Source organism: Tinamus guttatus, unplaced genomic scaffold, assembly GCF_059628265.1.
Source record: "Tinamus guttatus ecotype Peru unplaced genomic scaffold, ASM5962826v1 Tinamus_guttatus_pri_ptg000287l, whole genome shotgun sequence".
NCBI classification, from domain to species: domain Eukaryota; kingdom Metazoa; phylum Chordata; class Aves; order Tinamiformes; family Tinamidae; genus Tinamus; species Tinamus guttatus.
Window position 1 is genome coordinate 10,804,290 of NW_028288821.1, and position 26,722 is coordinate 10,831,011.

General features: G+C 40.3%; 1 protein-coding gene across 1 annotated transcript in view; it reads right to left on the reverse strand.

The window, feature by feature from the left end:
* The window catches only part of PCDH11X (protocadherin 11 X-linked), a 389,078-nt gene that overhangs the window by 123,981 nt on the left and 238,375 nt on the right, over positions 1–26,722 (reverse strand). The window contains exon 5 of the mRNA XM_088527587.1: positions 776–974. Coding sequence (XP_088383713.1) covers positions 776–974 — 199 coding nt within the window. The remainder of the gene's footprint in view (positions 1–775; positions 975–26,722) is intronic.

Genomic DNA, 26,722 nt, shown 5'->3' on the forward strand with positions numbered 1-26,722 from the left:
AGGACTTACTAATTCAGCCTTCATGAGATACGAAAGCAACCGAAGTACAACTTTCAGGCCAAGTTGAGGCCAGAACAGCTTTGTTTGCAATTCTCTTTCTACGCCATTAGCAAGATGTCAGAGGTGTTTTTTTACCAAGGGCATGGTTCATTTTAATCCAGATACAAGCAGCCTATGGATAAGCAATAGTTGGCAATATAGACTCTCTAAGGAAGAGACTGTGGCTACCACAGTCAAGACAGAGAAAGCAATACCAGTAAGCACAGTTTTAAAATGGTCTTGAGTTCACAGAGATTTTGCCTATCTGTTTTCAGTGTCACAAAAAGGCACTGATAACTGCAGAATTAAGTAGCAGGCTTTTCTGAGATAGTTGCTACGTACCCTAGCTGTCCTCAGAAGACAAATCAGTCCCCACCTCCCCCTTTATTTACGAAGAACCCCAGTGACTGTGTAGAGCTCTGTATTACCCAGAAGTTCTTCCTGCTGGAACAAACACAGTGCAGAGTAGGGCAATAGTGTTAACCTCGTCGCAAAGCTCAGGTACAAAGAGCAGGGCAAATACACAAAAATGCCACGTAATCCAGAATTCTTACCAACATCTCAAGAGTGCTTCATTTCCAACGGTCAGATGTACTTCAAGCTTCCAGAAAACAGAGTGGGTTTGTTTTTGCCGCGTTAAAACACAACATTCTGTTTCAACCACTGCCTTAACGCTAAGCTGCCTTTTGCCACGTAGCCGCGCGAAGCACAAACGCGCCCGGGGAGCGTCACTTACTGGACTCGGGGTCGGAGTTGCCGTCGCCTTCGGTGCGGCTGTTGGGCGAGGCCTGCTCGTAGTACTCGTCCTGCGGGAAGCCGAGGGGCAGCGCGTGCGACGGGCCGGCGCCGCCGCCGGGCTCCTGCTCTCCCAGCCCGCTGTCACTGCAGCTTTCCTGGGAGCCATCTGGTAGGTGAAACGTGACACGGCGCTGAGACTACGAGGAAGGAAGAAAATTATATGGTTTCTACCACAGTATCAGTAATTGCTTAATGCAACCAATTTAGGAAATGTATTATTTCGGCTACCTGCTGAAGACGCATTATCTACAGTTGTGCACAATTTCAGGCTTTCGTGAGCAAGCAGCCCCGCTTTCAAGCCCGCTTCACTTGACAGCGGTGCTTTTTTCCTGTTTTTTAAATCTGTAAGCCCTGATACAAAATGAAAGGCACCTCACACTAAAGAGATTCTGTCAGACTTCACAGGTCTTTGGATGCCTTTTGTATACTGACTTGGAGATTTCAATCACTATTTGAGGCTCAATTTATTTCTCTGCTAAGTTTTCTGGTTTTCAAAAACATTTTTTTTTCCCATTAAAAGCCTGCTTCACATGTTTGGGCCTGAGCACGTGGCACCCTCCTAATGTTGTGTTTTTCCAAGTCAGGGAAAGAGCAGTAACAATCTTTGTGTATTGAAAACAATTTTAATGGATCTTACACATCCATTAAACCAATGAATTCCACTACTTTCCTTGAGATGTTTCACTACAACAATTTTGATTCCCATTATACCATGATCTGTATCTTTTGTAATAAACGGTCTCAACCCAGGAAATACAAGGAACCAAAGAAGCAAAGCTGTCACCAAACAACTATATACTTGAAAAAAAGGCCATGTGAATAAAGTACCTGAAGTATTAAGCATAGGACAACATTTTCATTATTACCTTATTACCATTATTACTAGAGTTTTGAGTGAGTGATTTGGGAGCTTTGCAACAGAAATGTAAATATGCCTAAGTATTAAAAGCAATATATGAGCAAGCAAGCAAACACACTCTCCTGGTTGTATCTCAGGAACTTGAAAGAAAAATATGAAGATTATTTTTGAAAAAAATAATTTATTACTATTCAAAATCTCATCTGAAAACCAATGAAAAACTGCCCACTTCCAGAAAAACCATGATTGACAATGGCAGATACTAGATTTTTGAGGGCATTATGCAGAAAAGTATTTACTGGGTTTATAATACACCAGATGCTGTGAGAGATCCCAATACCTTTGGTCCTTGTTAAGTGACAGTGTCAAACATCATCAGTCACATGAAGTTTCTGCATTAAAAAAAGAAAAAAAAACCTCCCCTATTTTTTTCAAATCTCTTTTTTATCACCATGACATTATTACATATGCCCAAAGACAGCTGCCATACAGCGCGGTACAGCCAAGAAAATGGCACGATCAACTTTACCTATGTCACTCCTGACAGATGTTTGTCAAAACTGTTCTTAAAAGCTACCAATAAGAAATTCATAGCTTTTGCAGGAAATCTATTCCTGTGCTTCCCCATTGCCAATGCAGAGGTTTTCGTCTAATGTCTAACTTGACTATTTCTCCTTACAGAATAAATCACTGCTTCGCTTCCATCCATCATAGTCTGGTTATTCCCATTCATCTTTTTTGATATTTTATCACTTCACTCTACTTTCGAATAAACAGACCTTATTATTTCCATCTTCTCATCTTTCTTACTGCTCTCCCTTGCACACATGTTCATGTCTACATGCATTTTTGTGCACTGCTCTGAAGTGGTTACGAGACTTCCACTGAGACCTCTGCAGCGTAGCACAGAGGGACCATCTCCCATCTCCAGCAGCGTCCAACTGCACAGCTTCCACCACTGCTCTGTCTTCTCCATGGCAGCGTAACACATCCACCTTGCAAATCACTACAGTGCCTAGTTGCTTTTTCTAAAGACTTGAACCTTATTCAGCTGATTATTGGTGCTAAGTGCAGCGTTCTGCAGTTGTTCATTTGGATATGTCCCTGTTTTCCCAGATGATGTCTTCCAGGTCCACATTTTGCATTCTAGCCCTGCTTTCTGACACAGCTCAAAGTTGCAGACATCAGAGATCCCACCTCATCAGGTAGATCTTGAAGAAAAATTCCCCTGAAGAAGGGCAATTGAGGACCCCTGAAAACACCAGCAAAGAATTTCATGGCCTCATGCGAGACAGAAAGGAGAGACTGCAGGAGAGGCCCTAGAAACCCCTGGAAGAAGTTTGAAAAAGAAAAAAAAAAAGAAAACAAACAAACAAACAAACAAACAGGGCCAATCTGCACACTCACAGACACTGGTGGTGTGACCAGAAGCACCTGATTATTAATCATATAGCTACTTGTCTGCAGCTGCTCTCACCCCTCGGCTGGGCTCTCTGGAAGCCCCAGGGACGGCACCTTCCCCTCCTGCCTACCACACACAGCACTCCTGGGCCAAACGTCCTGTCTGTGCAGTCCAGAAAAACGGACGGTTTCACAGAAATCACTACTGCACATTTGACCTTTATTCCATTCCGCTTCTTCATCAAATGCTTCTCAGACCGCTGTTTCTACTGGCGTTCTCACTACACCGTTACCTGAAAATCTGAAAAATCGGAGTTGGGTTGAGTTGATCCAGCAAAAACACTCCCACAATGTTTCTGATCTACTCCCTGCATAAAGGCTGCACCTGCCTTCTATACGAGTATAGTCACTGCATGTGGAAATTGAATATATTATTTCGTACATAGTTCTTGAATGAGATCTTGAAAAGCATCATTTACAACATTTACATCAAAGTTCCCTGTATAAACACAGGTTTGGTGAACAGTTTATTCATCCAGTTTTACATGGCTTTTGCATTCAGCACCCATGCAGGGGTAGAACTGCTCAACTGCAAGCTTCTAGTGAACGTTAAGAATAAAATGTTCTTTAGAAATTATTACCCCAAGTTTTATATTTAAATACCAGTATGAGCTTTCAAGAAAAGCTGAGAATGTTGTGGGTACTATTATGTGCAGCTGGCACTCGTTATGTTTAAACAAATGATTTGTTCTGTTCATGGTTTGTAGTCAAAATAGAGCAGAAGTTCTTCAGAAGATGACAGTGAAGGAGACTACAAAGTCACTAAGTCTTTTATTAATTGCCTACTGCAGTGAAAGAAAAAAGAAAAAAGAAGAAACCAAACCCAAAACAATTTTAAAGCCCTCAATAAGTAACCCTCCTACTCATTAAAAGATTGCTTGCAAATATTTAAAGAACCTGAGATTACCGGCAGAGAGAGAAAAAAAATACAATTTAAAATAAACTGGCCTCAGCTAAAGGCTCATGATTTTTAATTTGACAATGTCCCCAAATATGTCACACCTTATAATACTGATGACAAAGCACTTATTTCTGGAAGAATTTATCAAGATGAAACAAACAAAAAAAAAAAACCAGTTATTTCTCAACATAACAGAGCTGCCATTTTCCTAATTCATGCAGACATCAGACAATGATCTGGAACAAGTCATTCTAATAAAATTTTGCCAAAAGCTGGGACATATCTTCTGTCACATTTATTTTGGAAATTTCCTCCTTGAGGCATTTAAATTTCAATTTATAAGATTACAAAATATCCTCAGACTCCAGCTGTTTTTCTATTTATCTCCAAAGAGAGTTAACACCGACAGTAATAGAATAACAAGGATTATGGTTTGTTTTATTTATTTGACTGAAAGTTATTGTATTTTTCCTAAAAGGCAAGAGAAAAATGCAAGCAATGCCACTATGTATTCGTAGTGGATTCCAAAAACACTGATGGAGTATGAAAACTTCAGGGAAGCTTACAGCCCAATAAGAATGGTAGCTGAAAATAAAGTTAAAATTTAAAGAGGAGTACAATATTCTGTAGTTTTCTGATATGTTTAACAACACTGAATTTATGATCAATTAATAACTTTATGGCTATGAAAAGAGATTTTTGCTTCCAGAGATGGCAGAAACACAGTCACAAATCCTGTCAGAGGTCTCATTTGGCATCCAAGAATGAACTGCACTTTGCAAAAGCAGCATATGTCTGGGGGGAATTATCTCGGAAATCCTCAAACCTTTTACTCTCATTATTGAAATTTATATGAAGACTGATCAAAGCCTCAAACTATTCTGTGTTCAGTCTTTCACTACGATAATTAGACTGTGGCAGTGGGAATAATAAAAGATGAGTTTAAGTAAATAGCTTTGGATACATTGAAGAGATGATTTCTGGAATTATACACCAGGGGTTAGCCAATTTATAATCAAAACCTGAAAAAAAAGGTAATAGAGAAAACAGCAGTTATCAACAGAGAAACATTAAACTATTAACCTTATTAACTTCATTCATTGAAACAAATGAATATCCTTTCAAAAGGAGATCCTAACTAAAAAAGAAAGATAATATTTTTTAAGTTGTGTTGAATTACCTATATTATTTAGATGATAATTCTGATTTAAATTCTGATGTTATTTAACAGATGCTTTAAGGCATTATGAAAACAAGAGAAAAGGACTATTTTACTTTTTTCTTCATTGTTAAACAGACAGTAAATAAAGGGATCAACACATACTTTTACTTTTAAGATCCATTCTTTGCTATTAATATTCATTTTCTCGGTTCTATTTTTCAAATGCCAGGAAAGTGTAAAATGTATATCATAAATAACTTGATAACATTGTCAGTAGTGGCCAACCGTTCTTCCCAATGGTTCTTAAAGAAAATTCCTACTCAAACTATAATTTCCAGCTCAAATCTTTTTATACTTAAATATAACTTTTGGTCCATAACTACCATCTTTTTCTCCATATGCTTTGATGGACACACACAAAACTCTGCTATTATCAACGTAAAATTCAGAATTATATAAAAACAAACAGCTTAAAAGGATCCAACTCCCGCCCCTTCGGAAACAAGTCATTATACTGGGACTCCAGAAAGAAAAGCCAGTATTTTTCCTTTCTCTGAACTTATAAGGGTGAATTATTGCGATTACAATAAATAGCAAATGGAGGACTCTGCCGAGGACTACACTGAGTAGAGCCCAGGTGACACCCTGACTGGAAACAACCCAGCACAGGGTGTGAGGAGGGAATCTCCCCTTCTCTTGCCCTCTTCCTACTCTTCCCTGGGCGCCTGGTTGTAGACGCTGCTGGGCACAGGCTAGATGAAGTCCTCCCCTTCGCAGTGTGATACTGATCATCACTGCTGGATAAGAGATCCTTGCTTCATTGAGCTTTCATTACCTGTAGCTTGAGACTTGCCCCTTTGTAGCTGTAGAGACTTTTAATCTGGATATAGAAGCACTAAAGTGTACTCCATATAATTCAAATAGGGTCACCTTACTACATTACCTAAATTACTTTGAAAAGGACAAAATATGTGATCTGGCATTTATCACTCAAATTTGGGTAACTTCTGAATTTTTAGCAGCAATAAATCTGTATAGCCTCTAAGAGGACATTCAACAGTCTTAGCCACAATTATTAGGTGCCACTAGACACAACACCCTACTAATAATAAAAACCACTATTGTAATCACCTGTTGTTATTTAGTAATTTAAAAAAAATCTTTAATATGGCCTGAAATGATTTTGCATTGGACTATTTTTGAAGAGCCAAATGAAGGGCTTCTCTATTGCAGTGGGTGCTACACTGCAAAGTAACAGTATTCAGCTAATCTGAAAATTGTAAAATCAAGTCCAAGCTTAGTACACACTAAAAACAGCTTTTTTCCCCGCCCTTTCCACACAAAAAGAAAAAAAACCCTCCAAATTATTGCCAATATTGTCACCATCATTTAAAAGATCAAGTTTGTTGAACAAGACCTCTTTTTTTCCTGCGTTAGCTACTGATCTCTCTATTGACTACATCCATTTATGCTTCTAATTTTCTTCATGTTTTTCAAGTCAAACAGATATCCTGTTTCCCAGTTCACCATATTTACCCTTTTAATATTGACAAGGCATCACATTTTTGATGCCCAAATCTCCAGAAATCCTGGACAAATCTAAGCATTTCAGAGAACTCTTTTAGGCATTCTTCATTTGAATTTATCTAGTCTGCTTGAATTAAGCCTCCTTAAAATTAATAATTAATAATTATCTTACAGCCTCACTAATTACAAACTAAAAATAGAGCATCTGTCTTCTTTCTAAAGAACAGAAAGCGCTGATAAACACTTTCACCATTCTTCCCAGTGATTAATGGCATAACTGTAGTGGAGCACTACGAGACAGGTAGACAGTTCTACACTTTCACTCTGTCTTGCTTTAAATAACTCCTCCCACTTAATTAATTTCTCTGGATACCGGAAGCATTAGCCATTTGTTTCCAAAAGGCTTAATTGGCCGCCCAGATGAATGCAGGTTACATTTGGATGATTATCCTAGTCAATAGTATTGCAGTGAAATGAAAGCATTGCTACCTGCAGAGCAGAGCAGGGGAGGAGAACTCGGCAGCCCTTTACCTGTGCAAACGGGAATCAAAGCTGTCAAATCTGGTGACTGAATTCACCTGCACTCAAGTGGTTTGGTTCAAGTGAGGAGAAGTAAATTAGGAAGCTTATATTGCACGGAAGTACAATTCAAGATCCCTTTTTAAAGCTGTTCTTACAGGCTCTTAATTTCCTAAAAGCACATGAAATTTTACTGAACTGATACAGAGTAAGTGCAAGCTTGATACAGTTCAGATATTAGATACTACAAAAGAATAATTTTGTGAAACCCTTTCTCAGGTAGGTTTCTATGCTGGTAAGCAGCATAGAAACTTTTTACCATGACATGCTTTAGGAAGCAAATGCTCACCGATACCAGGCCGCAGTGGTGTAAACAGAAACTAAGTTGATAAGTAGTCATTGCTGAACAAACATGTTGATAAACCTGTAATGTCAAAGATTCCTGATTGAGAACTTCCGTGGGTATTTATTTTCAGAAGCAAATCCTCTCTGTAGCAAAAACTATACCTATCATGCCATTTTCTATCAACATTTAACATGTAAATTCTTTTTTGCATTTCGCAACATAACAAAGAACTGTAATAAAAGAGCAAATAAAACTGAAAATAACATTTAAAGCATTGTCAAACATTTTATTTAGCTTTTGAAAGGCAGTTATTGTATGCTAACTAGATGTCAAAATGATAGTTGAAAGCATGCTTTTTAAACTTTAATTCATGTAAGTCTTCAATTTGACATGTGATTAAATAAAAATTACACTGGAAAGATGCACTATAGCTGTGTTGTTGCTAAGGTTGAGAAATTGCAAAGTCTCACATTTAACTTTTTAAATTCATTTTTCTCTTTCCAGCTTAACATCTTTGATGTATTATTTTGAATGATTGATTTCTGATGGACAAAGCCATTTTCGTTAAGAGAAGATAATAACAATAATAAATAATAACATATAAACATTTTGGCAATATTTGACATCACTTAGTAGAAACATTCACAGGTGCTACTGTAGTGCTGAATACTTAAGAGCAACAATATTGCTTACTTAGTGATTTCTCTGTGTTAAATAATGAAATAGAGTAGAACTTCTGTTTTCCTAAATGTACATAGCACTAGCTCTAGTTTCATTCTGTAAATTTATACATTTCAAGGGGGAGTTCAGATAGATATATTTGGTCTTTCTTCCTTTATTAGGTATAGATTTATGGAAGAGCATCCAGTGAATTACTCACTGACCTTGAGCCCCTACTTTTGCATTGTATCAGTCAAGGCTGAACCATTAAGTCCAAGAATGATGAAGTTATCAGAGCTATAGAAAACTAGAAGAAATCGCAAGAACATGATTCTGTTCCATTTGCAATATTTTTCTATTCGGTTTTTCATTTAAAGGTCAGTTCTCTGTGAAGCAATACCACATGCATGCAACTTCACAAGGCATCACAAATATTCACTTAAAAAGGTTTGAAAATACACCCTCCTCATTTTTAATAAGCAGAACTATTCTTACTAGTGTTTCCCAGGGAAAAAAAAAAAAAAAAAAAAAAAAAAAGGACCTATATCTGATTTTGGTTCCTTGTATTAGGGAAGAAGAAACATGTATATGGAAGGGACAAGACATGCTCAAGATGTATTCTGAAACCTGCTGGCACAAGTAGTTGTGGATTGCTTAAGCTTCACCTCATCCTAAAAAAAATAATAAATCTTGGCTCCAGAAAATTTGTGCCTTAAGGGGTGCACTGGCTATGTGCATGGGAAAATTATCACCAAAAACTGAAAGACTTTCCCAGTGAGATATGCTACTCCTTGGCACATCCCTGACTTGATTTCTTCTCTAAAAGTGAAGGTGTTCCCCAAGGTCCCTCAGTGCTACCAGGGATAGCACAGCCCTCCTCTGGCACAGGAGGGCAAAGCAACCATCACAAGACACTTGTTCCCTCTGTGTGTGTGAATAAGAGGGGGGGAAGGAGAGGGAGAGGGATTTGGCTGTTAAGCTTTGTTTGTTATTCAATATTCTACTATCATAAATAAGAAAGAAGCTATGGGATAAATGCCACTGAGCGAATACTATTGCAATACTCTGCCATTTCAAATATATATATATATATATATATAAAATCTCACTGTTGTTTTAACCAAAAGTATTATACTTACTTAATTTCATTAAAACCAGAAATCTCCCATTTGCATCACTATTTTCAGAGCTCATACTATCAGGTTGATAATAAGCTTTTGACTGTTATTTACAGTAAAAATACATGAAATATTCAGAATTACTGCAGCGAGCGGAGCTACAGTCTACTGCTGCACTTCTAAAAGGATGTCGAAAATACATATTTGAAAAAGGGAAAATTTTATGAAATTAAGTGCTGTATTGTATCATTGATACTATGCTCTGCAATCACTCTCTCAGATAATCAGAATATAAATCTGGCTCTCAGAATTCACTACTTGTGTAATTGCAGCACAGCAAAATATAAAGCCATTAGCCATCCTTTGTTCCTTAAATCTCAGTAGTTTATCCCCCTATTCAGGGCAGCCAGGCTTTGTGAATATTGAGATTACTTACTGATCTTCCTTCCTGAAGCAGAGTATGACACAGGTTACTGAACTAACGGAGCAAATGCTGGTTTGCATAAAAAAAATACTGCAGTTCTGGGCAAGATGAGAGGAGAGGCTTTCACAGAAGAGTGAGGAAAGCATGGGAGGAAACAGTTACCTTAATGAAGGAGCTCAAAGCAGCTGTCTTCAGCCTGCAGCACCCTGCCCCCGGCCGCAGGACCAGTGCTCCTGCAGCTGCCCTAATTCCAAAGCAGCCAGGACTTACGGGCAGGGAATTGGTCCTTGTAAACTGTAGGAGATGGCAGCTGTGGGAGAGGGAGCTCTTACTCCAGGGCTGCTTTTGGGAGCTTCAGGTATCTGTCCCCAAGGCCTGGTTTTGTACGGCACACGTGTGACCTTGGGTTGCTTTGCTGGAAAATGCTCCCGTAGAGCTGAGCAGGAGAGCTCCTACACTAACACAATGCCAAAAAAAGGAGAAGTAAAGGCAGAACATGAAACTGTTGACTCTACCTCAAGTTACTAGGAAGTCAGTAGAAAGGTACTGATGTAAAAACATGTCAAAATGCCAAGAGAAAAAGCAGGGGAGTCAGCAGAAGTGAGGAGCAGCCGCTGCAGCGAGCAGCAGAGGGGAGCTCGGCCTCCTCACACGGAGCTGCCCGGCCTCAGGAGCGCAGCGAGATCAGCACGGTTCTGCCCACAGGCAAGCTAGTCCCAGCCATTTACTGTACACATCAGCCAATAAGTAACATTACGGCAATTGGGTAATTGCACTTCTGAGCCCCCGCACACCCAAATGACCCAGAGAGCTGAAACCCAAAAGGGCTTAGGGTAAGGGAGAGGGAAAAAAAGCAAGCGCAAACGGACAGAAGATTAATACTTCAACCATCTTTTCTTCAGGGTTATTCCATTTTCATGTAAAGCTCTGCTAATCCAGGGGTAAATAATGTTCTCCATAGGAGGCACACTGAACCTGCAGCCTGTAAACCTCCCATATGTTCCCAAGTCTCACAGCAAGCTGACGATCAGGGACGGTTACCGCCTGCTGAGCCAGAAAAGCTCAGAGCTGCAGACCTCAGGCAGCAGCACATGCAACACCTCAGGTCTACACTGTGCTCCCGATACCCAGCCGAAGGGATTGCCGTGCATGTGCATACCTGACAGCAAGAGAGAGGGCTCCTGTAAGGAAGATGCAAAAATAAAAATAATAATAACAAAAAGGGGTAATTCTGTTTCTGCACAGAGCTGCACAGAAGTCATGTTGACTGCGGCAGGCACTGTAGCAGGGGCATCTTCTCACACGCACACATAGAGCAGTTTGGCTCTGTCACTGACATACCGAAGACATGGGGGTAGCTGCCCGGGTTGCTCATCCTGAAACCATCATTATATGTAAATTCGTGTCCCCCTCCCCCCCCCCAAAAAAAAGGCAATTTAGTTGAATTCTTTAAACTATTTCTTACTGTTTTCTTACTCTCCTTGGCATGCAGGGTAACTGTGTTTTGCACACAACATAAAATGTACTTCACACGTTTTTCAGGCAAAGCATTTGAAAACAAACAACATTGTTGATGTTCTTGTCTCCTACTGTTTTTAATTAATTTGACCTCCTATTCTTGTCAATTCAGGGTGCATATTCAAATCAGGAGCCAGCTACTGGGTACACTTGCTATTCTGCAAGTCACCAACTACATGTGTAAGCAATGGAGGAAAATCCATAGCAGGCAATTAGCATTTTCCTGACTTCAATTTTTTTAATTCACAGAAGTCATTAGTAACTTTTAGGAGGTAAAACTAAGCTAGATATCCTCCTACACCTGAGGTGCATTATATTCTACCTTAGCACAACAGAAATCCTTTTGATGTATGGGAAATCTTATTAATAGATTCACCAGAAAACAAGCATGTAAGCTGGCAGAGGCAATTGCAAGAGGTAAAATGAATGTAAATGACAGATGAAAAGAAATGTCCATGCCATTCAAATCCATGTAAACAAAAGTGCTGCAAAGACCACGACGCAGTGCCGAATGGAAGTCTTCAAACTTGAATTTCAGATTATTTGTCCTGTTCTAAATATACCCTCTGTATTCCTGAGTACGTTCTTCCTTTACCCAATTAATACCGCATTAAAATGTGCTCCTGCAGGGGCTTTTTCCTCACGCTGCTGAATTGAAGTTTTTCAGCGTGCTTAGATATGGGGTGGGGGTGGGGAATACTTTCTTGCTTCTAAATACTGCCATTTGGAAAGCCCATAATTGCAGCACTTAACTTTCTAAACACTTAAGCCAGAATTAATTATCCCTGCTATTATTATCGGGAGTATGGATTATATATTGGGTATGATGAAGAGAAGTGTGATACACCATTTTATTGTGCTCAGTGTATGCAGTGGGTGCACAGGGCACTTAAACCATTAGAAGCAACAGGCTTCCCTGCTTTGATTGTATCTCAGTGTGATCATCAGATATCTGCAGAATCAGCTGTGCTCATTTCGCGCCTTTTTTGTTGTTGCCTAATTAAACACATTCAGGATCCTCCTTTACACCAGGAACATCATTCTCAAATGAATTCTACTTCATTTAGAATTATATTGGTTCTTGATGGAAAATAATAGGAAGGTAATACTTAAACAGCTTCCATTTCAGCTCAGTTTGAGATGCCATTTTCACTGGTGGCCACAAATATCACAAAGATTAGCAAGTGTCTTGCACGGGGTGAATTCTGCTGCCTTCTGTTTTATACGGTGTTGAGGAATCACAAATATCTGCAGGAATCACAAGTATCTGTTGCCACTGTTATGGCTCATTGTCTATGTTACCTAAAAAATCCTTCATGTTTGCATAAAACTGGGTGAATGTGGGGGGAAATGGAGGCAGAACCGATACTGAAGTTGATTCAGCAGTAGAAATAATACCTGTAATGTATAAGACATTTAAACATCTCAAGATACATAACAAAGGTCGATAAACATGATTTTTGCAAGGGTGAAATCAAAGCCACGAGAAGATGAAGCTTCACTCCCGTAAAACTGGATTCAGACCTTTGTGCAGAAGACAAATTGAAGTAACTTTGATCTCATTCTAGCGTATCAAAAACAAACAAATAATTTGTTAGAGAAACCAACAACCCTTCCCCCCAGACGATGCTTGTCTGAGACGCAGCAGAATAATCTTAGCAGGTTGTGGCAGGCTCGTTGCTGGAAGGCAGCTTGGCAGCATTGCTGTGGCTTCAAAGCCACCTACGAGGACACGGGAGCCACCGCGGCAGCCTGCGTCCCCCGAAGGAGCCCTGCAGCTGAGGCACACACGGGGCTGCAGTCCCTAGGGAAACGGCTCGGGTCTTCCCAACGGGCTGCAGCCAAGACCTAGCAAGGCAGGTGCCGTTTCCAGGCGGTGCTCGTGCATCCCGCCGCGAAGACGCTGGATGCCACGGCGCACCGCGGCGCAGCAGCGACGCCGGGCAGGGCTGCGTGCCTCTCGCCCACCGCGTGTGACTCCGGACCACGATATATCCATTCATTCCACATCAGAAATACTGACTAATGCCAAGAGTCACCGATAAAACAGAGCAGGCAACGGTGGAAGGAATTTCCCTACGTTGTACAGAAATAATCTCCTCTTGCTTTTTTCTGACCTTGTGTTGACTCACTGTTAACCACTGCAAGCCAACCAATTCACTCTCTGCAATTGTTTACATCTTGTCTCAAAAGATATACCCCATGTTTTTATAGTTATAGACTATAAATCCACTCTTGGTACAAACTACAGTCTGATTGCCCACGGAGCCCCTAAGGATTCACAGCCTACAACAGCGACTACAAGACGACGACTTTCTAGCTCCAATCAATAATTTGCCCGTCATTCTGCAAATACGTAGCCCAATCTGAATAACTCTGCCAAGTCCTTTATCAGGGATGTACATTTGCTGGGCAGACATTAAGCATTTTTTGCATCCTGTGGGGTTTGCATTTCAATTAATCTCTTCTCAGTGATACAAATATACAATAACTGCCACCGGCTGACAATAGATTTTAGAAATTTGAAAAACAGCCTGGAGTGTAATGGTACTTTGCACATACACGTAATTCTCCACTCCAGTGGGCTTTAGAAAGATGAATTCAGTTTCCGAATAACAGCGTAGGAAAAACAGTTATTAAAACAGTTTACAAATCAACAAAACCAAAGTGCATACGGACATGGCCTCTTAATTCCCTTGATTGAAAGTTAAAGCTGAGTCAATGGAAGAAACCAAAAAATGAGATGTGGAGTCCTGGACGGCAGGGACGCTGCTATGTAACACACAGCATTTTACGTGCTCCATCTAGCCTGCCACCGCAGAGGAAAGGTTCTCCTTTCTCCAAAGCTATTAAAGAGTGTCCTGCCTTTACCTGATCTGATATACTCTGATAAACTGTATTACAGAGCGCCTGAAATAGGGAATTATGCACATGCATTTCAAAAGAATACCGCACATAGAGCATCACTTAAAAACCTATCAAAGGCAGACGATACACCACGAGTCCAAAAGGAAACGTGACTCGATAAATGCTAACTAGCTCATCCAACACTAGCAGGTATGCACTGAAGTGAGTAGTATTGCAGTCTGTTTCAGTGGAGCCATATGGATTAAAAAAATGCCATTAGCAACACCGTCTAGGACTAAACCTGCATGAGAGAGGGAGAGAACAATAATGATCTTATCTGCTTTAACAAGACTGAAAACCTGGCGGCTGCAGAAGGTGCCTTCTGCCAAATACTCCATCTGTGAATAACAGAGACCAGTTCATTAATGGAAATCTTCAAATTAGAGCTGAGAAACTCAAAGCTCAGAAACGACTGCCTTGACAAGCAAAGTTCCCACTTAAAAGCTCTAGAGGTTCAGGAGGCTTAAGTTTGAGTCATTATAATCATCTGATATTACTTTAAAATATGTCTGCTTCTGTTCTGAAGTTGCATCCAAAGCCAGTGCTCCCGCCAGGGTTTGCCACTCATTTTGAGAGAAGAGCTGGAGCTCTGGGAGGAGTTGCGCACGCAGAGATTGAATTCTGTCAAATATGATATCTTACCAGCTTGGCAATATAATGAAGAATTTAAATTAGAAGCATGGGTGTTCCATTTAGAGTTTAAGTCAGTCTTACAATCTGTTCACTCAGACTTTCAAAACGCTTCAAGGGAGTACCAGCATACCCTAGACAGAAGCATTAATTATACACAGCAGATTTCATCCAGGGCTCTCAAAAGTACTTCTCCCCCACCCCCACCTCCCTCCACGTAATTATTGGGTGAAATAAATGATACCAGTGCCAAAAAAGCTAGGTTCATAATGAAGGAAGGCAACAGTGATCAGTGCAACGACACGCAAAGCAGCGCTGCATCGTGAAGCCCCAACAGGCCGTCACCCACCGAACCAGGCACCCTCAGCGAGAAGAAAAGTAAGTACTTCTGAAATCATACATTTCTCTTCTCAAATAAGTAGACAATTATTATATGATTTTCCTACAGTCAATATTGACACAACTTGTATCAAAATATCAGAAGAAATTACAATCTATGAAAACTATTGTAATATTTTTCCAGAATACTCTTTAATTAACCCCCTGCTGTAGAATGGTGTGAGAAAACTTCCACTAAGTGTTGGTATGAAAGTTTCATGAAGACGCATTAAACGAAAGGCAAAAAATGTTTCATTTTTATTCATCTTAAAAACACAAATGCAATAGCAGAATTCTGGCCAGCCTCAGCCTCGCTCTAACATTTTTAAATTTCCTTTTTCCAGAGTGACACAGAAATGGAGTTCGACTCAACCGGAGGCCAGAGGAAAGTGCCATGTTCGGGTAAAAGCCTAATGGAGGAACAAATAGAAAAGTCACATTTCTAACCTAGGCCTGGAGGTAATCAAACCAACATGCAGGCAAATCAATGCAAATGGCAATTCGATTCCCGGATGCCATAAGGCATTTTATCACAAACTTGCACATCCTATCTATAAAGGTTTGATTTTGTCAGAGCTTCCATCTCTCATAAGCACATTGCCACCACTCGAGCTGTAAATACTCTCAACTAAGCAGCTGAAGTGCTTAAAAAAACCCACACACATTGAAAGTGGTAACAGCAAGTTTTCTTTAACAGACTGTATGTTTAGGGTGAATTACTGCACAGGCACCTAAACACTTGTCTGCTTCATTTTAAACACCAACCTGTAAAAACCCTCTACTAAAGATGTGTAATTCACCTTTCCTCAGCAATGGGACAGGCAAGAAAGCTTGTGAAGGTCCCTCGAAGAGCACAGATCCATGCCGAGCTCAGGTATGAAGTTACTGTATATTCATGCTGCTAGATATGATTTCCTCAAAACGCTTTTGAAAAATGCATTAGCTGTCACAACCAGCATTTCCACTTTAAGCTTGGTTCTTTTTCTTCTCACCATGAGCAGCACGCAGATTAGCCAATTCTTCATCCATCTCCAAAACTTTAAAAAACAAAAAAAAAACCACCACCACCCCTCTGAGAAAAACAAATACTCAACTCTGCTTTTTTTAATTTGTTCGTTACAATTTGCTTGTTCTGAATGTGAGAAGATTTAGCAATTTCATAATTAAATCCTTGTCAGGAAACAGTGGATCCAGTCACCAGGCAGCCGGTGGCATCCACACCATCAGGATGATTTTTACTCTTTCCTTCACCGGAATCATTATATTCTTGCATGCAGTTTGACACCCAAACTATTTTGATGGCACTATCTTGATAATTCCTGTGAGGAAAAATTTAATTTGTTTTTCCGATATTTTCAGTGATTGCCTGGTAGGGTTAAAAAACAATTGATTTTAGATATATTTTCAATTACAGCTGGCCGAGATCTTGGACCTTAATGCAAGCTTGTACCTGTTTGCAAACATGCAAACCTGCGTTGCTTTTTCCCCTTTAGAAATATTGCCCATCAGGTGAAAATTGGTTTGCAAGCCTTGTTTCCCATTAAGCCGTGAAAAGCGAGGCTCATTAAAACATGATGAAATAAGAAGGCTGGACGGTGCTGCTAACGATGGCCGGCTCCCATCCCCACGCGGCGCCCGTGCCGCGCTCCGGACCCCTCTGCTGCCCCGCGCCGCAGCGGCCGGCGTCAACCCTGACCCGAGCGCTCGGCTCCCATACTGCAAAGGGGCCACGAGTTACGAGTCTCCGACGAGCACGCAGTGATGCTGGTTGCTTGGCAAGCAGACGTGAGGCTGAATTCCTCTCCAGCGAGTCTGCTCTGCAGCTCGGAAAGGCACCACAGGGTCTCAAACATGGTGCCTTCTTTTCCTTTCTTACTTTGCTGCATGTGCGTATGTTTGAAGAAAACAACTGAAAAAAATGATTGATTTACCAAAGTGACAGAGGATGAGGCAATTATCTTCAGAAATGGAAAGTTGAAAGAGTCAATGTCTCATCAATGTGTGTTAACCTCTGACAAAGATCCCCACTGAGATTCCCCCACTGAAGGCAGAAGGGGCAATTACTACAACTTATATTTTAAGTGTAATGATTTCTGCTATCTCTGCTAAAACACCTTAAAAGTTGAGTAAAACGATCAATGGCTGTTTTCCCATCCATGAAAAGAAAGGACATCCTTTTTATTTTATTTTTTCCCCCCCTTTTTTTTTTTTTAATTTAAGTTCACCAGATTGGAAATTCAGGCAAAATCCAATTGTCTGTCTCCAGAAAGACACATTCAAAACGACTGTCCAACAATACTGAGTTTCTGCGTGAAATTCATGTAGAAGTCAGGAACAGAAGAAACCTTGAAAACACAAAATACAAAACATGTTTTTACCTTGGCTTTATTAATTCTATTTAAATGCTTTTCTTCAAACAAAATACAAACAAAAAACAAGCAAACAAACAAAAAAAAACCAAAAAACCCAACACTTCTCCTATATAATCCAAATTACTATAATTGTACACTATTATTCTGCCACTGGGATAAATCCAAAGCTTGTTGCACGTCAGCTCAACATTCATCCCTATTGCTTTCGTGCAGGGCTCCCGCCATGGACAGCTAAATACAGATCCACTGCACAACTCTGCGGGGAGAATTTTCATCGTATCCAAGCCCCGTAAATCTGCACAGACAGGTCACACAAGATCTTTTGTCCATGGAACTGTGGCCATAATCTGGCATATAAAGTACTATTTGCCATGTAAGCATACCCATTCCCCTTGAATATTTTGCAAGGAAGGTTGGTACAGTTATTAAAACACAAAAAGTTAAGACACTGAAGTGCTGTTACTACAAAACAGAAGCTATAAGGCTGGAGTTTTATACAAAAACAAATGAGGAAATACAAATCAGGTGGGTGTGACACAATCTTAACTTATACCTATAAATCACTCAAGTTAGAAGTGACATGCATGTCTATGAATAAAACATATCATTGTGGTTGTTCAGGGTGTTTAGAATTTACACATCCATAGATCATTTGATAAAAATACAAAATGTGAGACAACCAAGTGCATAAGATAGAATCATGGGATGTCTTACAACACATAATGAAATGTAATACTGAATTGTCTCACTGTGAACCAGCATACTGAGTTATTACACAAAATCCTGCTTTTCAGAAGGTTAAACAATGAAATACTTTTTTTTTTAAGTAGAAGAAAAAGGAAAGGTTTTAAAGATAAGACTGAAGAAAAAAAGAAAGAAAAAGGAATAAACTATCTCTCAATACATTCGGCCTTCTTTCAAAGAGCAGGCAAATCCCCAAAATACTGACTTTGAAGTTGCTCAAAGTAGTTCACTTCCCCTTTTCTTTGCTTTTTTGGCCTGATCCAATCCTAAGATCAATGTAATGACCAGTATATTGGCTAGCCATACATCTTAATAAATGAATCTTCATTATGCAATCTCCTTAATACTTCAAGAGCTGCTCGGCCACTTGTAAGTGCTAATGAAAGGTCACAAGTAATTCTGCAAATAATAATTTGTGACTGAACTGCAACCTCTTTTTTGCATTCATTATTTATTATATAGCATGATTCAAATAAGAGCACAGTGAACAAAGGACAAGCTATTTCAGACAGTGCTTAAATGGGCAATTTAACCTTAGTGCAGCATCAAACACCAGACTCCAAAGTGAAGCAGGAAGCTCCACACACACCCTGACCTTTGGCAAAGCTTCGGAGCCACAAACGGGCGAAGGCGCCAGCTGCAGCCACATCACTGCGAGCACAGCAAGAGCATGAAAACAGCATCTGGTGACTCTCAAGAGCTACAGCTAACTCAGGAAGACAGACGGAAGAATATTTTAGGGCCAGGCTGACAGTTTAACCTGCTCCAAAAAGGCTTATTGTTCATTTGGGTCCATCCTGGCGCTCGGCCCGCGCTCTGAGAGCGCACGGGAATGGCAGTGTCCTAGTAGCCTCCTCCTGTCCCGCTCCTGCTCCCACCCATGTTCTCATGATCCCCTCAAATCTTGCATTTTCAGAATCAACGGCAGATCTAATCCATCGCTACAAAACCCTTGAGAGCTTGAACAAATATATGAAAGCCCAGCACATACTGCAAAATGAAAATGTTTCAGAGATTCATCAAAAATTATTTTCTTCTCTTCCTCCTAATTTTTGCAGTAAGAACAAACTAGCAACACATTAATGCTCCCAAACATGAAAGTCAATACAGAGGAGCTTTAGACAGCACATAATTTATATAATGGGATACTGTGGCTATTTAAATCATGCTCAAAATTGTTTCAAATCAGCATTACATTTATTTTTTAAGACTTGAGGGACAAGTCCACTTCATGCCCCTCTGCAGGATTTAGCCTTTTGACACAGGAGACTTTTAAGCTTCTTCTAAGTTTTAAAGTTAACACGAGCAAAGAAGAAATACTCATCATATGTGAAAGACATCATATACAGTGCACTTGGCTATAAGCAGTCCCATGAGCAAAGAGCAACGTGCAGCACATGCTAGCAAGCATGTGAAACAACCCCAAGTGGACTGAAGGGCAGGGAAGAAGAAGTCATCAGCACTGACATCATACTTCCCCTGGAACGGGCAATATTCTCATCTCCCTCCAGAACGAAGCCATTCACCCTAGTTAGGAACCAGCGACACATTAGAAAGGTCGTGTAACACCACACAAAGGGCAGATATGAGAAAGGTGGCTTATATTAATTTAATCCTCTATAATTTGAATTTTAAGTCTTAGTGTTATTATAAGTGGGCTAATAATACCTCTTCAAACCATTTGGATTTTAATTAGACTAAAAAAAATCTTAGTTTTGCCCTGCAGCTCTGCCCACGGTAAGATTTTTGACTTAAAATTGATGAAGAATTCAAGTAACCTAGTCTAATTTGGGTGTAACAAACTGGCAACAGTGACAGCACATTGAATTGTGTTGAAGTTTGTGGAAGAAACTGGGAAAGATGCTTACTCACTTGAGCGATTATGAAAACTGTCACGTTAAATCTCTGACCAAATCCTACATCAATTCCCTGTTTTCAGAAAATGGAATAGAGAAATTGAACTGAGAAACTGGAAGAGAACAATACCAATCTTATTGCTTGTAAAGTTAATTAGTATTGTTCCTTTTTCCTAAAGAGCCTGACTTCAACATGCTTCTCAGATTAACCAAAACATTATGTAGTTTGAGATGCTAGAATGCAAATTTAAACACTTCAGTTTCAAAAGAAAAAATGAGCATTCAGTAATAAGAAAATTCTATACACTAGCATCTCACTATAATGCATACTCTTTGAAAGTGTAAACATGACCAAAAAAATCAAACAGCAAAAGTGATGCTGGTGTTTATAGAAGTGTAGGTATGTTTAATTAGTACATTAAGACCTTTGACACAGGGTAATTATTAATCCCATATTTTCAAAAATATGCTCGCAACATTCCACTCGAGATGCAATTGCTCCCTCAGAGGTAATCCTTGAGCAAAATTTTTGTGGCTTATTGTGAAGAAAATCCCCACAAAATTTTGAAAGCCAACAGTGCAAGTAAGGGAAGCTAGCTTCTAATATGAGAAGCAGCATGTATTCACTATAAAGATAAGCTCTGAATTGTTAACAGATACCTGAGAAAACTGGAAATCATTCCTTTTCAAACTCTTTATGAATACTAATTATAACTTTGCTAGCTGGCAGTCAGAATTTCTAGCGAACAGCTCCCTGAAGTTCTAATCATCCCTTCATTTGTTGGAGGCTGCTCCAAAAGGAGGACCTTCAAATCTAGCACCTGGTCAAAAAAAGTATAATTAGTTGTGATAAAGATGGAGTTAAGCCCTTAATCAATATCCTTTTTCAAGCTGTCCTGGCAGACTCCAGCAAAAGAGGTGGTTCGACCAGGGAGATGAAACGGCAGGCGAGAAAGAGTTCCATCACCAAAGCGTTGTGTAGCAATCAAGGGGGAATCATTTCAACCCTTTGAGCTGCAGGTAAGACCACATCAGAGCAATCTTGAGTTCATTGCTTTCCTTTCTGCAGGAAGTAAAAAGCAATTGCTGTCTAGGGTTTTCATTACTTCACCTTCTGTATTACTACTAATCCATGTGATCCACCTAAAAAAGTTGAAAACCTACTTGAAAAGTTCATTTGTTTTGTGAAAACGAGCACAGTGTTTGTAGAAAAGCTGTAGGAGGATGCAAGGATAATGACCTTATGAAAGTGTAATAGGATACAGAAATAACAAAAATCAGCTTATTTCCCAGTCAATTCCCTAGAGCCACATATGCTTCTCTAACGCTAAATGCCCTTCCTTGGACCACTGGAAAATGGGATAGGATAATCATAATGTTCACGGCATATTGATACATATGATTAGTTTTTCCAAAGCCACAGTCTTTATTACAATGGCCACTTAGCAACACTGCAGAAAGATTATTTTCAGCTAAAACTAAAATTACAAAGAGGTTCTGTCACAAACTGTAACAAAAGGGTTGATAGAAAGCTGGAAACCAAAATGCAATTACATATCTAATTTTGACCTATTATTTCCTCAGATAGCAACACAAACAAGCGATCATCACCACAGACCTGTTTTCTGGGCTCCTAGCCATCTTATCACGATTCCCCAGCACAACTGCCTACGCGTAGAAGCGAACATTTGTGCTTTAACAAATGAGGTTCGTAAGAGAGGTGAACAGAAAGGGAATCCCAGCAAAATTTCCCTATAATCCCTGGCCTGATATCCTCCCAAGAGAGAGAACATCCTATCGCGCACACTCATTTTCCTCTTGTGCCAAGCTGGCTCTCTGCATGCAAGCGTTTTGGGAATGGATGTTTATTTCTCCATGCAAGCAGAAGGAAAGTTTCCAGATACAAAACTTCATTCTGGTAGGGGGTCCTGACCATGCTTTGTTTTCCTCTCTGCAGGTACATTCTACCTGCGGGGTTAGAAACTTGGAGCATTTAACAAAGCAGCACACCGGAGCATTTCACACGTTGAAGAAAACACTTAGCAGCTAATTTGGATGAAGAAATTCATAACGATGGAAACCTGCAGAAGAGCAGAAAAGGCGGCGAAATTTGTCAAGTAAATTTGTTCATTAGCGTTGCCCTGCCAGGCCTGCTGGAGAACGCTGCTGTCCTCAATGCATGCCGAAGCACGGCCGCCTGCCCTCGCACCGCCCCGCGCGGTCGGCTTTTCCTGGCAGCTCTTTGCGAGCCGCCTCATTTCCCTTTATCCCGTGTTTGTGTGAGGGCGGTGACAAAGCGCTGGGCTGCCCCTGGGGACACGGGCTGAGGCGTGGGGAAGGATGCGCTCCGTGACCCAGCAGGCTGCCCCCGCCAACGCACACCTGCGCGCGCCGGGCCTGCTAAGAAGGCGGACGGATAAACGGCCCATGTAGTTGAGGGGAAACACACTGGGTTCAGTGGGATAGTTTTGGAAGATAGAGCGTTATGACTTTATTAGGCTATTTAGAGAGAAATTAAAACACGCATGTGCTTTGTCTCTGTGGGACCTGACCCAAGGTCCTGGTGGCTTCAGCACATTCTCATCAGACACATAGGCATTGGTAAAAAAACAAATATATATTTAGGGATTGCTTATCCAAAGTTAGCCCCTGAATCCTGATGTGAAAATAGAGAGGAATATCTTTGTTCTCTTAATCGATATTCTGGCAGAGGAGGAGGAGTTTCACGTAGGAAAGGAAGTGGTGTCAAATGGTGTCTTTGTGATTGTGCTCTTTAGACACAGGGTTGAGACTGGTGTCACACAAGTCTGGTCAAAAGGTTCTGAAGTTATTCTGGAGCTGCTAGTGGTCACACCTGGCACAGAGCCCCACAGCTGCAACAAGAGCACTAATAGGCAGGAGCAGACGTTAAAAAACAAACAAACAAACAAAAAAAACCCAGGGTGCTTAATTAAGATATGTCAGGTAACTCTATAAGTGAAATTTGTGAAACATGGACAGCTCTAATTTTGTTATACATTAAGAAATTCTCTTGATTAAGCAGATGTTGATAGAAAAAACACACAAGGCTGTAGCTGAGCAGTGGAGGGGACATGCAATCCCTGCCATGTGTCAGTCAAGGCAACACAGCTGTGACATTCTGAGCTGCGGCAGGAAAGGTGAAGGACAAGCACGGAGAGGAGGTCACAGGGCTGCCCAAGTCAGAAGGGAGATCATAACACGGAGAACTCAAAAGGCAGTCACTTCAGTTGTCAGCTGCCAGACCTGCAGCACTACAGACAAGTCACTGCAGCTTGTTGGTATCGCTGTTAAATGGGAAATTAATTGGGACTATGACAACAGCACCTTGGACAGTATTTCCAGGTACGGAGAAGTGTTGATTCCTAAGGAGACAATGCGCGGAACGAGGGGCAGGAGATATGTTCCACACATAACCTCACAGGAATGCTTGGGTAATTCTCTCTGAATGAGAAATGCACAATGGGAAACAATTGTGGATCCACCCGGCGAGGGGATCAAGCAGCCCAAGCGCCGGCCTTGGAGCAGTCGCTTCGTCCTTGATCCAGCCACACTCGCCACAGCCGGCACAGGCAGGGCCGCAGGACGTCTCTCCTACCACCCACCACATGAGGTGGCCACCGAACACACCCCGGTGTCCAATAACTAATGCTGCAATAAAAATAAGGACCAGCACATGAGAAACTATTCCGTGTCACAGGAAGAGAAGATGTCACAGATACCAGGCCCGAAAGCGGGCCGTGCCTCATGGTAGGCAGAAGTGATACTTTGTTCTACCACATCAGAAGATACAAATTCTTACCCTCGAGGGATACCTTAGAGCTGTAACTTGGCTTGCAATAGTACTGAATAAAAGATTTTTGAGAAATCAGATGGGTACCTGACCAGGAGAAAAGTTAATTGTACAAAATTCATTAGTACTCGTTCACTAATTAATGAGTTATTAAACATTAATCAAATCAAAGAGTTCTGATGCGCGTTTCCACAAAAGTCTGTTTTTTTCTGACTGCACAAGCAATTGCTTGCACAGGCTTATTACGATAAATGAGTGTATGGACATACTGGAGAAATCAAGATGGGGGTCACACAGGCTGGCCACACAAAGGGACACTTGTTCCTAATGAAACAAAGCCACAAAGATAAGGAAACACTAAAAAACCCACTGTAAGCAATAAGATTAATTACTGCCATGGATGTAGACCTGATCTTCTAAGAAGACTCACAGCTCTGCTCCGTGCTGTGACTAAAAGTACTGAACTAAATTCACTGTCCTTAGAACTTCTGACTTCATTAATGCCTTGAATCCTAGAACAATCATGCCCAATGCAATCTGAATTATTACTGTGTCCAGATTCCATATACTAAGGCAGAATATTTTAATACTAGACCTGCACATGTCTGGTCTCAAAGGAGTTCCCATGATAATGACCATGATAATGCATACAGCACTGCATTTCACTGGTACCTTAAGTATCCAGCTGAATCATCACCACAGATTCTCTCTTCCTTATTCCTGGGAAAAAACACCAGGAACCAAACAAAGCCGTTGAAAAACATGAGGTAGAAAACCATAAATTTGTCCTGCCAATTAATGTAAGAACTGGTCTGAGAGCTGGAGATTCAGCTTTAAGATTCATGTGGAATGGGTATCAGCTATTAAAGACGAGACCACTGTGGTTATGTGCATATATGTGTATGCACACACACACACACATATATACACACATATATAAAGTATGAGTGGAGCCTGTTTTAAATATGAATTTCACAATACTGCTAAAACACTGATGGTTAGCTCATTAAATCACTGAATAATAAGATAAATCAAGCACAGTACCTTTGAATGCAAATACAAACCATCATTTCCCTGAGATAGTTCTACCTTCAGACATATCTTGGCAAAAATGCACTAAATAAGTGCTCTTATGCACCGTGGTCCACCTGAAAAACACACATGTGGGATTTGGGGGCTTTGTTTGTTTGTTCGTTTTGTGGGGGGCTTTTCTGCACACATACAAGCAAAGCCAGTAGATGTAGTTTGGCAAAGATAAGTTATTATAAAAGAGCAAATGAAATGAAGAGAAAATAGTATTTCTTGCCTTAGGCATGAACCAACGCCCTTGAATTATGTGCTACAATCAATTTCTAAGCTTACGCTACAGATAACATCTTTCATTGATGTCTCATCAAACAAATCAGATCTGACCACTGAAATACAGTAAGTTAGCTGGAATTGATGAAAATATTAATGTACTTGCTTTACTGAGATTGCACTGCCTAAAATATTAACTCCTTCTATCACCAAAGCTACTTTACCCTAAGCAGGGATTTCTGACCTGTGGACAACAGTGTTCTTTTTTCTTTTTTTAAATATTATTCTTTATATATAACTAAGAAAGAAGGGCATCCTGCATTAAGCATATGCTCTAATTCCAACCTGGAGTCAGGGTACACTGCTTTTGCTTGCTGAACAACAAAGTTTCTGGACAAGAAAAGAATCCCAGTTTAGACACAAAGCAACATTCAACAGAGTGAAAAAGAAATGGTTCAGCATCCTGTAGCTCTACTAGGAATCACAGAACAAATACTCCATATAAACCTACAGAAGTCAACGCAAAATGTTTGATTTGAACATAATTTATCTGCAGATAGAAATATACTTAGTTTCATTATTAAACTCTCACTGCTAATATTACTGTGCCAGAATTATTTATGTGCTTTAATAAAAGTACATTCATATTGCAAATCAGAAGATCAGAGATTGAGGATTGACACGAGGACAGTTACTGCTTATCTTCTCCTTCAGAATCAGGTGCTTCAAGCAGCATTTCCACGTAACCATTCCAGAAGACCACCCTATTCTGGCAAGGGGGATGGGAATAGTCAGCAGCCAATATGTACAAAGATCAGGTCAAATTTATTTAAGAACCTAAATCTTGCAGTTTAACTTGCACATCTAATGTGGTGCACCTACTTGTATGACAGCCTTGGCTTTCATTCACTTGGAAGTCAGCGTTCCCACTGATCCATCACTGCCGTATCCCTACTGCTTAAATAAATTGCCTAACAAGATGGGCCACAGGCTATTTTGGACACACACGTCGTGACTCTGCTCCCTACGGCCATGCGACTGTTTGTTTCTCCCTGCAGCACCAGCTAAGCCATATTTATAGTACTTGGAAGAGGAACTTGACAAATAAATGGTTTGCAATAAATTAATAGTTAATTTAATGGAATCCAAATAAGTCATAAAAAAGTGTGCTTCAAATGGAGTAAAAAAATAAAAAGGCATTTTGGTTAATTTACAGCCTGTATTTTTATAGGGCATGAAACACTTCAATACCATTAATGGCACTCCTTAAAAAAAGCACTCTAAATTGTACCTTGCCTCCAGGTAAAATTAAAGCATACAGTAAATTAAGTTCTAGGGCACCAAAGTTACTCGGAAGGAGCAGTTTGATTTTTGCTATTTAGATGATCTCCCA